The sequence below is a fragment of the Podarcis filfolensis genome (genome assembly GCF_964270895.1).
Source record: "Podarcis filfolensis genome assembly, chromosome: 7".
In the NCBI taxonomy this organism is placed as follows: Eukaryota; Metazoa; Chordata; class Lepidosauria; order Squamata; family Lacertidae; genus Podarcis; species Podarcis filfolensis.
In genome coordinates, this window is record NC_139603.1 from 47,873,749 (window position 1) to 47,886,512 (window position 12,764).

The 12,764-nt window shown below is 37.0% G+C and overlaps 1 protein-coding gene across 5 annotated transcripts in view; it reads right to left on the reverse strand.

The window, feature by feature from the left end:
* Nucleotides 1-755: 755 nt before the first annotated feature.
* SS18 (SS18 subunit of BAF chromatin remodeling complex) overlaps nucleotides 756-12,764 on the reverse strand; it is a 29,504-nt gene continuing 17,495 nt past the window's right edge. For 3 of the 5 annotated variants that reach the window (XM_083623044.1, XM_083623045.1, XM_083623046.1), the window contains exons 6-10: nucleotides 11,848-12,015; nucleotides 10,921-11,025; nucleotides 7,780-7,896; nucleotides 3,531-3,664; nucleotides 756-2,386 (exon numbers count right to left, since the gene is read on the reverse strand). In XM_083623044.1, the coding sequence (XP_083479170.1) occupies nucleotides 2,360-2,386; nucleotides 3,531-3,664; nucleotides 7,780-7,896; nucleotides 10,921-11,025; nucleotides 11,848-12,015 (551 nt within the window). In that variant the 3' untranslated portion in view covers nucleotides 756-2,359. Of the gene's footprint in view, nucleotides 2,387-3,530; nucleotides 3,665-7,779; nucleotides 7,897-8,601; nucleotides 8,695-10,920; nucleotides 11,026-11,847; nucleotides 12,016-12,764 lie in introns of all 5 variants that reach the window. The other 2 variants (XM_083623043.1, XM_083623047.1) reach the window with 2 other exon arrangements.

The window sequence follows — 12,764 nt, forward strand, 5'->3', positions numbered from 1 at the left end:
CCAATCCTGGCAGAAAATTTTGGGTTGGATTTTCATTTGCTAAAGAATAGCCACTTGCATCAACCGTTTATCACACTTGTCATTTTGCGGTATTCTTCTCTCTTGGTATTTTACTTCGTTTAGATTTCAAAATACATTAAACAAAATGCCAATAATCAAAGGGAAGCCATCTCCTAAGTTGTTGTTTTAACACAATATCATAGGAATAAGGTAATGTTTGTCACCACCAATTAAAAACTTTTACAAAATAGGACCGTTATAAAACAATTAAACCTTGAAAATGCATTATTCCCTTGGAGAGAAACCCTGGAGGAAATTCTGCTTATTAAAACTGCAATTTTAGTTTCCATTAAAAATGAGAGTAAGACAACAGAAGATCGGCTGGAAAGACAAATTATTTCTTAATGTCAGTTGAGCTTATTTTAAATGAGATAACATATCTATAGCAGGTTGGGTTCAGCATGTTTTTTTGTCTCAACTCATTTATCTAATTCAGTCATCTTGATTATAGTCTCATGGACCATCATTTTCAGAGAGAATTTTGTAACAAACAGCCTACGCACAACAACATACTGATTACTGAACAGTTAATTCTAATTAACTTGGCTATGGGAAGAGAATTTTGATAAAGTTCTAGAATACAAATACTATTTGGTTATCCTGCACCAACAACTACAAAATAAAAAACTGCAGCAATGCTTGCAAATGAAATATCAGAGTGAAACAGATCTAATTTAAAGGAGCAAATGAAAAAATTAAAATCACAAATAATTTATTCTTCTGTTAAGAGTTGATGGAGGAGAGTTTTAAATAGCAATGAAGTACACAGTGGTGGGAAATTGGCACAGAACCTAGAAGCATTTAGTTCATACCTATGTTCCTCACATTTTCAGTTCAAAACTTGATTTAAATTTGCAACCAATATAAAAAAGAAATTTGTTCTGAATTTAAAATTATGGAGGAATGCATCTTTTTATGTCTTATGCATTCAGGTACAGCTTATCATGTAAAAATATAGCAACACATAATAAACATATCTAACTCCTGGGCCAATTTTAGTTATATTTTTAAAAATATTTACCAAGACAGCCTAAATGCATGTATTTCTGTGCAACATACTCTATGATGATGCACCTGAGAAAACAATTGCAGGTTGATCTCAAACAGTTTTGTGTTCTCTATGGCTCTGCTGTTAATCCAAGTGATGGCTAACTCACACGCAACACTAAAAATTAATGCAGTTCACAATGGAGTTTGGCATTTTAAAAAACCTCACTAGAACTTGGTCTTGGTCTCATATTAACCAGTACGAAAATGGACATAAAACAACAAATGCCTTCTTTCTTAACTCTCATATGATAAAGTTTAGACAAGAGTTTTACAAAAGCGCCTATACTATTTTTGTTACATAGAAATGATCCTACTAAAAGTTAAATACACTTATGAAATAAAATACATGTCGACCTATCTATAATTTGTTTTTAAATACTTTGTATATTCAAGCCAGGTTAAATGAACACTTTTTAAAATTCCTTGTTACTGCAATCAGAAAAAGATCACAGCTTGATTTATGTGAAACCATTACAAGACACTTACAAATCCAATCTGAACATTTTCCTGTTACCAAAATAATAATATTACAGAAAATTGCCACTGCTAGAAACCATTTTTACAAAAGAGCTTTGCACAAAATATTTAAAAATTAATTCTTTATACTAGACTGTGTTATTGTCCATGATCATCCTGTCATTAAATAGATGGGGTATTAATTCTGCATACCAGTCTGTCAAGAACGTATGTTGAGCATCTCTCTCTCATACAACAATGAGACTAGCACAATAAAGAATGCATCATGTGCCAATCTATATGGGTTTCTGACCTTGCCCAGTGCGTAGTGTACTGCCTTGCATATTCCATATGAAAAACATAATATATAAAATATTGCTGCTGTAAAAATTTTCCCCTTCCCCTTACAAAAGAATCTGTGGAAAAATATCAAATTCCCTTAACCTTCATAAACATACAATGCTGTTCACACATTTCAGCTTGTAACAGTTTGTTTGATGTACAGTTCTAAGCTCCTTGCAAAATTGAGTATTCTCTGTCCAATATTGCCATCTAGAGTACAGATGCAAAATTATTTTAGAAAGACTATCACTTTTGTTTATAAACTAGTCCAGACAGGCAATATACTGAAAAGCAGCCATTTATCAACAATGCAGGGTTGTTTTTTCTTCTGTTTCTCGTTTCCCAAACTAGATAGACTAGAATATTCTCTTCAAAAGGAGATGTCCACAATACTGAAGAGGCAATACAGCTGCTAAAATTTACTGGTTATTTCCTGATTTTTGTTTTTCTTTCATTGTTGGTAGTTTCCATACTGCCCCTAAGAAGAGAGAGGGAGAGAATGAATGTAAATATACTGTTGGTTTCCTTATTTTCCTAGAACAAAACAACACACCTGGAATATGTCCCAAAGTCATAAGACTTGCACATACCCCTGAACTTTCACTTCTTCTAAAGCTAAAGTAATGGCAAATGGGATTTGTTTCAACATTTCAAATGTAAACTTGACACTATTGATTTTCTTAGAAACTAGAACTGGCAATAAAGACCTTCAGACTTTAACTTATTGTTCTGACATTCCAACAAAACCAGCGGATTGAATTTGTTCACCATATTTAAACCCTGCACCTTCAAAACTACAGTGTTCCTACAGTGGCTTACAATTAAAATAAAAATACAGTATATAAATATATTAAAATATAAATAATTAATCTCACTGTAAACAAGTGGTACAGTGACAATAAAGTATTTCTATTAGTAGACCCTGTGGGATGTATTCAACTAAGTTTCACTCAGAGCAGACCAAGTGAAATTAATGGGCATAACTTAGTGTCCATTAATTTCACTGGGTTTATTCTGAGTAATTTAAGTTGAAATTAATGAACATGACTAACTTGATTAATTTCAATGTGTATACACTGAGTAAAATGCAAGTTTGATACAACCTGTATCTAAGAACAGCACCAAAGCCCAGTAGCTAAATTAAATTTATTGTTTTAGTGAACTTGTATTCTTAATTTTACTCAGGCCTCTTTGAGTGTTTTGTAAAAACTGACTAGAAATGATTTTTAAATAAATAAAACAGCAGAGTTCCACCTCTTGATTCTCTGTGGCCTGGAAATATTATAAAAGTCAGAAGACAGACAAAGCTAGAAGGGAAGTTTTTATGGTGTTACATTAAACCAACCTGCATACACTGCAGGACAGAGGGTTACATGGCACACTGCACAGCTGAGCATTTGTTAGAGAACAATAATGCACACTAACTTTGAAATTTGACTTTCAGTAAATTCACTACACATCGGTTTTGTCAGATTAGCTGTAACCAATTTGTTCTTTCAAAGAGGGCTAAAGAGGATAAAACAATAAGCCTGCAAAGACTGAAAACTGAAATGTGTAATAATTTGTACCTGAAATGACAAACTGAAAGCTAAAATATTAAAATGGGATTACAAAAACTGCACCTGGTCATATCCATAAGGCCTCTGTTGTGGTGGTTGCGGGGGCCCAGGCTGCGTAGGCCGATATCCTCCGTACTGTTGCCCTTGCCCTTGGGGATAACCGGAATACTGAGGTCCTGGAGCATTTTGAGAAGGACCTGAAATAATTTATAGAGCAAAATTAAACAAGGATCAACTCAAACATTAAAACTACAAAGTCAGAAACAAATCATCAAACCATTTCTTTCAAAAAGTCAGAACAGGCTGTTGATCACACCAAAGGGCCCTCTAATCCAGCATCCAATTCTCATATTTCCAACTAGATGCCATGGGGAAACCAGTAGGCAGGACTGGGTGCAACAGCACTTTCCCTGCATGGGATTCCCAAAAATGGGCATTCAGAGCCCTACTGCCTCCATCAGTGGAGGTAAAAAAACAGTCATTGTGGTTAGTAGCCATTGCTAGCCTTGACCTCCATAAACTTGTATAATCGTCTTTACAAGCTATTCAAGTTAGTGGTCATCACTACCTTTTAAGTGAGATAATTCTGTAGTTTAACTAAATACAACGTGAAATACTTTTGTCTGTCCTGAATCTTCCAACAATCAGCTTCATTGGATACTCTTGAATTCTACTATTATGTGAAAGGAAGACAAACTTTTCTCTATCCACTTTATCCACACCGCACATAATTTTACACCTCTATCATGTCCCTTGTTATTCACCTTTTCTCTAAACAAGGAAGGCCTAAATGATACAACCTTTCCTCATGAATCATATAAAGTTCGTGACTCTTCCTTGCATAATATTATAACTCCAGGTTTGCAAGAATTTTTTCTGCTATCCTATCCAGATTTGAAAGATACAAGTCATTTTATATGGTTATCTTTCTTCTTTTACAAACATGACAATTTTGTTAAGCTGAGCTCATAGCAGTGACTTAACAAGGCCAAATTATAATTACCATGTCCCTCTGTTTAAACTCTGGAAAAAAGTACAAAGAATACAACCCTTTCCCCCCCTTAATAAATACACCCTGTTGTTTTTGCTTTCTGGCAGGCAGTAAGAGTGTGGGTATGAGCCTAGCAGATAGATGCCCACCAAAGACAAGTGAAGAAATTCTTTTCAAAGCTTTACTTGTCACTTTCCAATCTATTCGCCTTTTCAATAGCTTTTGGTGGCGGAATCTCTTTGTTCTACAATTGGGGAAAAACATTAGAACAAAGCTGTTGGGATCTAGTGTCCAAATTCTTTGATGCCTCCTATAAAGACTCTGCAGGATCCAATTAAACTAAAAGAGCTATGAATATCTAAAAATCAGTAGGGGAACTCTAGTATATAGCCAAGTCTATTTACGCAGTTATTAACTTAACTTGATCCAACACTAGGAAGCATATTTGTTACATATCATATAGTGAGTATGTATCTACAAGCTGACACATTTGTCATTTTGCACTGGTGAAAGACACCGATACCTTCCAATATCCTCTTTGCTCTACCCAGAAAAAAAAAATACATACTGCTTAAAGAAGTCTGTTCAACAAAAGCTGCAAACGTGTGGTTTACATCCACAGTACTTGGCCTCAGTACTGGGTCAGATCACTGATTCATCTAGTCTCTCTCAAATACAGTAATATTAACATTTCAAATAAAACTATGTTATTGGCTTGTTTCGCGGGACGCGGTTGGCGCTGTGGGTAAAACCTCAGCGCCTAGGACTTGCCGATCGTCAGGTCGGCGGTTCAAATCCCCGCGGCGGGGTGCGCTCCCGTTGCTCGGTCCCAGCGCCTGCCAACCTAGCAGTTCGAAAGCACCCCCGGGTGCACGTAGATAAATAGGGACCGCTTACTAGTGGGAAGGTAAACGGCGTTTCCGTGTGCTGCGCTGGCTCGCCAAATGCAGCTTGTCACGCTGGCCACGTGACCCGGAAGTGTCTTTGGACAGCGCTGGCCCCTGGCCTCTTAAGCGAGATGGGCGTGCAACCCCAGAGTCGGACATGACTGGCCCGTACGGGCAGGGGTACCTTTACTTTACTATTGGCTTGTTTAAAAGAGAATGCTGTTTAGGATGGAATCCAGCAGCTAGGAATTAAGTTAAAATTCAACTCTCACAATGAACGTAAGTACACTACTGAACACTGCTTGCCAATGCTACAAGGGCAGTAGAGGGAAGGCTTTCCAGAGATGACAGCATTTGCCCACTTTGTCCTATTTGCCTTATAGAGGATATCACTTCAATGGTGTACCTTAGGACACCTAAATGGATGCTCAGCGTGATATCTGACAACTTTCCTCTGAACAGCAAACTCTCATGCCATATCACAAACTACGCTTGGAAGTCCCATCTGTTTCAAAACTAGACATGGTGCCAGCAATGTGGAAGGAAAGACTGGTGTTCAAGGAACACCTGCTAAAAGCCTTCTTGGGCACAAAGTACTAGTACTGCAGTAGTCTGGATGCTGACCAATGTTTATTATATAGCAGTCACACTATAAAGGCTATCTAAAGTTGACTTTAAGAAGGTACTGGTCTTCCGCAGCAGCATCTCCTCCAGCTGGCATTCAGGGATGATGGGAATCTGTTTTTCCAGATGTTTCTGGACTACAACTCCCATCATCCTTGACCTACAACTTTATACTGTAAACCACCCTGTGATCTTTGGATGTAGGGTGGTATAAAAATTTACTAACAACAACACCCTTACTTTTAGATCTGGTATGATTGAGGCAGCCTTATGTTTGTTTAATAGGCAACACTGACTGTTACCAGTCGGGTCTATTCAATGCTGTAAGAACAAAAGGATGCTTACACACATTAAATTCCCCACTCTCTCCTTTCTACTGCAGCCCCCTGAAAAGCATTTCCTGAGGCCTGGCAAATGGAGCAAGAGGGCTGCAGTGGGAGGCTGGATATCGGAAAGAGCAGGAGACAACAGCAGGGTGGGTATTGCTGCCACTTACCTAGATGCTGCAGGGGCAGGGCTGTGCAGGCACACTGGCAGTGTCCGTCCAATGGTCCCACCCTGCCCTAGCATTGTTCAGGTAAGAAGGCAGGGACAGCTGTGTTGGGAGGGCAGCTCCACCACACCAAACCAGCCACTCTTGGGAGAGTGCAAGTTACCTCTACCCAATTCTCTGCCAGCGCCCCCAATGGCATCTGATGCCTTTGTCTTGGGAAAAGTTTTTCAAGGGTGAAAGGGGCTGCAGTAGGAAGGGGGGTGTTTCAGAATTCCCTTTATATAAGCATCCTTGTACGAATATTGCATTGGATACAACCCAATGAATTCCTTAACCAGGCAGAAATTTGTTCACAGAAGCTTCACTTCAGTGACCTTCAGTTTGCGTGCACAGATTGCAGTCTGCATCTTAGGCAGTTATTCAATGAGGATGAAAATATCTATATTATGTTTACTTCATATTGCAAAATGGTTCAGAGCAAGGTTAGGCACTGATCTTTCTATTTATGTACGAAACAGATTAAAGCTGTAGAAAATATTAAGAGATGCTGAAATTAGAAAAACTAGCACATCAGCAACACTGATTTTGAGAGTTGCTCAATTTGAATAAAAGCAAAAGATAAAGCTCACAAATGCACTCTATCACAGTCTGTTTCAATTTCAGAACTTATAGGAGACCAAAAATATTGTTTTAAATTAACGCCGTGAAGGCTGTGATGTTGAGTTTATTTCACTTGGAAGTTATACAGAAATAAACAAGACTAACTTTCAAATAATGGCAATTCAAATGTGTGTATTAGGCATATTCTACCTACGTCCTTCCCAATTACTGTGTAGGAAGGGAACTGAGCCAAAGGATGTCAAAAATGATTTTGAAACTGCTGCTTTCAAATGTTACTTTTAACAGAGTGGAGAAGTGTTATCTGAAAACAAATTTTTCAAGGCATATGGTTTACTGGTTAGTTTAATAACAGAAGTGAAAACTCCCCATCCTCTCCCCATAGCCACATGGGGAGTGTGTGTATAATCCTGCTTTATAAACTGCCTGTGGATTTGAACCTTCTGTGACTGTTGGTGCATAAATGCTCTATTGCTGCTGGTAAATTGACATTTTGGTTCCACAGACAGCTACAAAAGGATAAAGGAGTAAACTAAAAGCAGAAAGCCCAGTAATGGGGAAACCGTAGCCTTCCAAAAATGGCTGGATTTCACCTCCCATCCTCTCTGACAATTGGCCATGATGGCCAAGGCTCATGGGAGTTGAAGCTCAACCTCATAGTGCCATAGGTTGTATACCCCTGACTATATATTTACTCACCATAACCTTGCTGCTGCCCAGGGTAACCTTGCTGACCTGGATACTGCTGCTGTTGATAGCCTTGCTGCTGAGGCGGTGCTTGGTAGGCTTCTTGCTGCTGAGCATATTGCGCGTTTCCTGAAACATGAGGTTAAGCAAGGACAGTTAAAGGCACTTTTTCTAGTTCAATCCCCACTTGTTTTAATATGCACAGTGAACACCACAAAAACAAAATGAAAATCCAGTCTTGATCTCAAAAACTGAACAAAACCAAGAAAACAAACAAACCAAAACAGAAGGAATTAGGCCAAACAAACTGCAGTTAAAGCCAGATTTTGCAAGGCTAAACTGCAGCATTTTTCAGCATCTCTGCCAAATGAGCATTAAGTTTACTGGAACGTGATGTCATGACTTGATAATGCCATGACTATGCTAAATAAATAAAAAAGGACAAAATTAAAGACAGCTACAGAGCACAAACTAGCTACACAAATCAGCAAGCTGTTTCCTAATGGCACTATATTTGTATGTACACATACACACAAAATATACAACTGGACCAATGGATTTATGTTTAAATAAAAAGGTACGATTTGAATAGATGCTAACGGTGTTTTAGTCATTTTACTGCTGTTAGAAATGACAAATTAAGGTTTAGATGTTGCAAGAAACTATTTTGAATGCTTCAAGTTCCCTGCAGTTCTCAACAGCCAGCGACTAGTAGTCTACAAGAGCTTTGCATGGGCAGGAAATAGGTTATGTTGTGCAAGATTTCGTTCCTTTGTGGAAGGGAAGAGGAAAAGGAATGTATGTGCGCATGTGTGTGTGAAGGTATATAGATACCTCCTTCGTAGTAATGTTGGGAGGAATCCTCATAAGGCCTATCGTAGCCTTGTTCAGGATACGACGGTTGCTGATAACCGTAATCACTATGACCTACATCAATTCGACAAGAGACAGGAAGAAACGTTAATGGCCTCTGAGTGAAAATCCTAAGAAGTTTTCATCTTACTGAAAAATCAGTGTCAGCTGGAAATACATTAAAAAGAACCTTCAAATTGATTTAGAAGGATTTACCAATAGGATTTCCTTTTATACGGAATTAACACGTGATATGAAAAAGTCAGCTAATGAAGTAGTTCTAGCAACATCACAGTGAGGGATACTCTTAAGCTTCTGATCATCTTTGTTGTGGGGGGGTGGGGAGTACTTTTGTCTTTTTTTATAAAAATAAAAGCATTTAGTCCTTTCACATGTAAATAACCTGAATTTAATTAGAATGAACAAAGAAACCAATTATCATACACCTGTTCTACTGATTTCCAATTCAAAAGCATATGCTGCTAAAAGCAGCATACACTACAATGAACTTCCAAAAAACTTCATTGCTTTTTTTTGGTATGGCATATCTAAAAAATAATACTTATCTTCCCCTGCCCCAATGTAACTATTATCCACAGCAATCCTTTGGGGGGGGGGACACAAGAGAAAGGACAGCTTTCCTTCCAAATTCTCCTTTATCGTATAAGTGCAATGAGTAAATGCTATGGACACCTGCCATTAGGATCCAGTTGGTAAAAGAAACATCCTACCTGATGCTTGCTTTAAGTTCTCACATATTTCTCCTGCTTGTAATTAGAAATCTACTTCATTAAGTAATATTGACCATGGTCAGTAATAATATGCTTCTTTTAGTTAAAAAGTAGTACTACATTTTTCAAAATGCTTTCAACTTTTGTGGCTACTAGCTGTATATAAAATCATTCCTGATCACAGGCATCCCAAATTTTAATCAACTGCATATTCCATATCCTGCTACTTTTTGTCAGTTAAAAATGCCTTTTCATAATTAAAGACATGATTTGCAGATCATGTTATACAAGACAACTCTTGCATTTGCCAAACAGAAAAGAACAGAGCAGAACATAGTGGCTCTAATTCATCTAGCTGCAAATGTACTTTCCAAAATGTTCACAAAAGTTACCTATGCCAGAGCATAGGTTTTCAATTTTATGTATTTTATACCATTTATAAGCCACTCTATAGTTCACGTTCTCTTGGCGGCTTACACTTTTGGTTTGGTCTTGTGCATAACATCTAGCAGCCAGATAAGACACAGTATGACTTCCAAGGGGGAAGTTGTAGCAGTGATTGATAGAATTTGAAAGAGTGCTTTTGTGTGACTCTGCCTTACCATACTTTTACATGTTACAAAACTGGCTCTAACTTGAACCATAATTAGGGGTGTGGAAATCTGATTTCCTAACATGTGGATTAAGTAAACCATGAAAATGATGGTGATGAATGATAAAAATGTGGTAAAATACCAGCAAATTCTATCTGAACACGTTAAAAAAAACACACCACACAATTAATTTGCAACAAATAGTTGCTCTGAAAAAGGTATTGTGTGCCACAAATTAATGCACAAAGTGTCATGTTAGCTCTTACAGCAGCAATGAATCCATCAATATATTTTTAATTTGCCTTTACTACCATACATTAAAATTGAATTTAAAAATTTCATTTCCTGAGGAACATCCTCACACTTCCCTATAATATACGATAAGAATTTCTAATTTAAGAGAAAATTTTACAATGCTAAGAATTTGTACTTCCCAAAATTATGTGATTTCCAAAACGAGAAAAATGTTTAAAGGAAAAATTGAATTATCTAGAATTCTGCAATACAAGCATAGAATGCAGCCATGAACTGAGTCAAAGTAATTGCAACCACAGCTTGCTCTTTAAAACACACAGAGGGAAAAGACTTTGAAAGCATATTGGTTGTTTTTTAACAGCTCTTAAGTAAGTATTGAGCTTTAAAATTTCTTTTTATAAGCAAAATGATACTGAAAAGCAGACATAATACATGACTGCATCAAGTGTCCTACAAACAGGGAAGAATCTAAGATATCTCGAGCCAAAAGAGGGAATTCTGATAAAATCTGTATCAGGGTACTAGAACTGAAGTTACAAAGTTTATACTTTGAGTGAGCTGTAAAATAAAGTTATCCGTAGGGTTTCAGATTACTGAACTTGCAAGCTTTAGTAAATATAAGAAGTGTTCTAGTGATCAGTTGCTAAAAGTTGTTCATCAAATAGCTTTATATATAATGGGCAGGTATGTAAAATGGGAAAATTAATATTATGAGAGATTACCATCAGGGTAATATTGCTGGTTCATGCCTTCTGGAGGACCTTGTCCACCATGACTGTATTGGTCCCCATAATAGTCTTCCTGGCCTGAGTACTGCTGTGGTGGGCCTGAAAAACCACAACCAGTCAATATGTAAATAACTTATTTTCTCTGTTAGCACGCTCACTAATTTCTCAGTTTACTATGAGAAACAGTCCTCATCTAAGACTTCCCCCACCCGTGTCACTGTGTTTCAGAAAGCATACTTAATGCTTTGTGACTAAACAGGTATGTATTATATATATACAGCAACTTGACTGAATTATATACCCAAGATGATGCGAATATAAATTTCTAAAAACAGAAAGACAATATCTATATATGTATATATATATACATACTTGTTGCTCTTAAAAAAAGAAAAGAAAAAGTAGATAGTTGTTGAAAACCATCTCATCTTGTCTAGTGTGCAACTTGTCAATTCCAGTCTACATTAGTACAGATTGTACAGTATTCCATATACTGAACATAGATTTAAGCGAAGTTTTATCTTTTTTATATAACTTTTGATTCAAAAAAGAAGAGAAAAATATAGGTTTCAACATTTAATTCCAAAATAGTGACCTTTTGGCTTCAAGTACTATTTTGGGGAAAACATAATAGTACAGGATTGGAAATAGCCACTTGTTTGGGGATTTGCCTTCATGTTCTGAGGCAGAAAAGCTTTGCAAAAGCTAACTCTTTTAGGCCTGAAATGATAAACAGAGCAGGCAGGTGCACACGTAAAATTGTGTACTATAAACTTTTGTGCCCTTCTCTGAAAAGTTTAGATAAATACAGAATGTATGTCAAGAATATAGATAGAACAGGATGTAGGTAAGAAAATCAGCTGAAAGTTTTTCTTATGTGTTAATTAATCAAGTGGTAAAATTGGCAACTTTGAATCTTACCTTGCTGTGGTGGTCTGTATGGAGGAATCTGCCTCTGTCCTATCATATGGTTTCCTTGGTTAACTTGACCCATCATTGCCATTGGTGGCTGCTGTCCCTGATAATGTTGCCCACCTCCCTGGGGCATGTTATACTGTTGAGAAGGTGGCTGCTGGTGCATCATTGGGCCTACAGTGAGAAAAGCCATAGCAACATTTTATGCATTCATTCTAGCTATAACCTACATTCAAGACAAACAAAAAGAAACATTAACTTTTCTAATTATCAGCTTTGACAAATAACAATTTTGGGGCACCAGAAACACAAAATGTCTTGCAAATCTTTTTCTACAAGATAAACAAAAAGTAGTTTAAGGCTAATATGAAAAATATAGTAGTTAATAGACAAAAACATATAGGGATAGGCAGAAGCTGCTCAAAAAGAAAGATGGCCAAACCTTATACTGTAAAGTGTTGAATATGCTAGAAAAGTTTCATTGGCTTCAGCTGACCTAGCATAGTACAGGATCTTGAAGACTATAATCTAAGATTTCCTGCAACACAACCTTGTGTTTGCTTTAACAATTTGCTAAAACCCTGCTTCAGGTCCTCTGTGTGAAAGACTTGGAAAACCTGTCAACATATAATTTTAGGTACTTTTTCTCTTTATTATAATCACAGTGGTGTGCCAACTCTACTTCTTCCTACCTACAGACTAAAACCTGCTATGATTTAAACAGTTGTTCACAAAAACCTTGTTTTCACTGTGTGGCAAACTGTAGAAAATCCAAGTTGCTTGGATTCACAGCTGCTCTGTCTGGCTCACTTTGCTTTTCTGAACTCTTAACTGATAAAAAAACCTATTTTTCAGACATTTTCAACAAGTAAAGATCAGAAACCAACTCTACTTTTCAATAGCATAACTCAGTTCCAAATAAA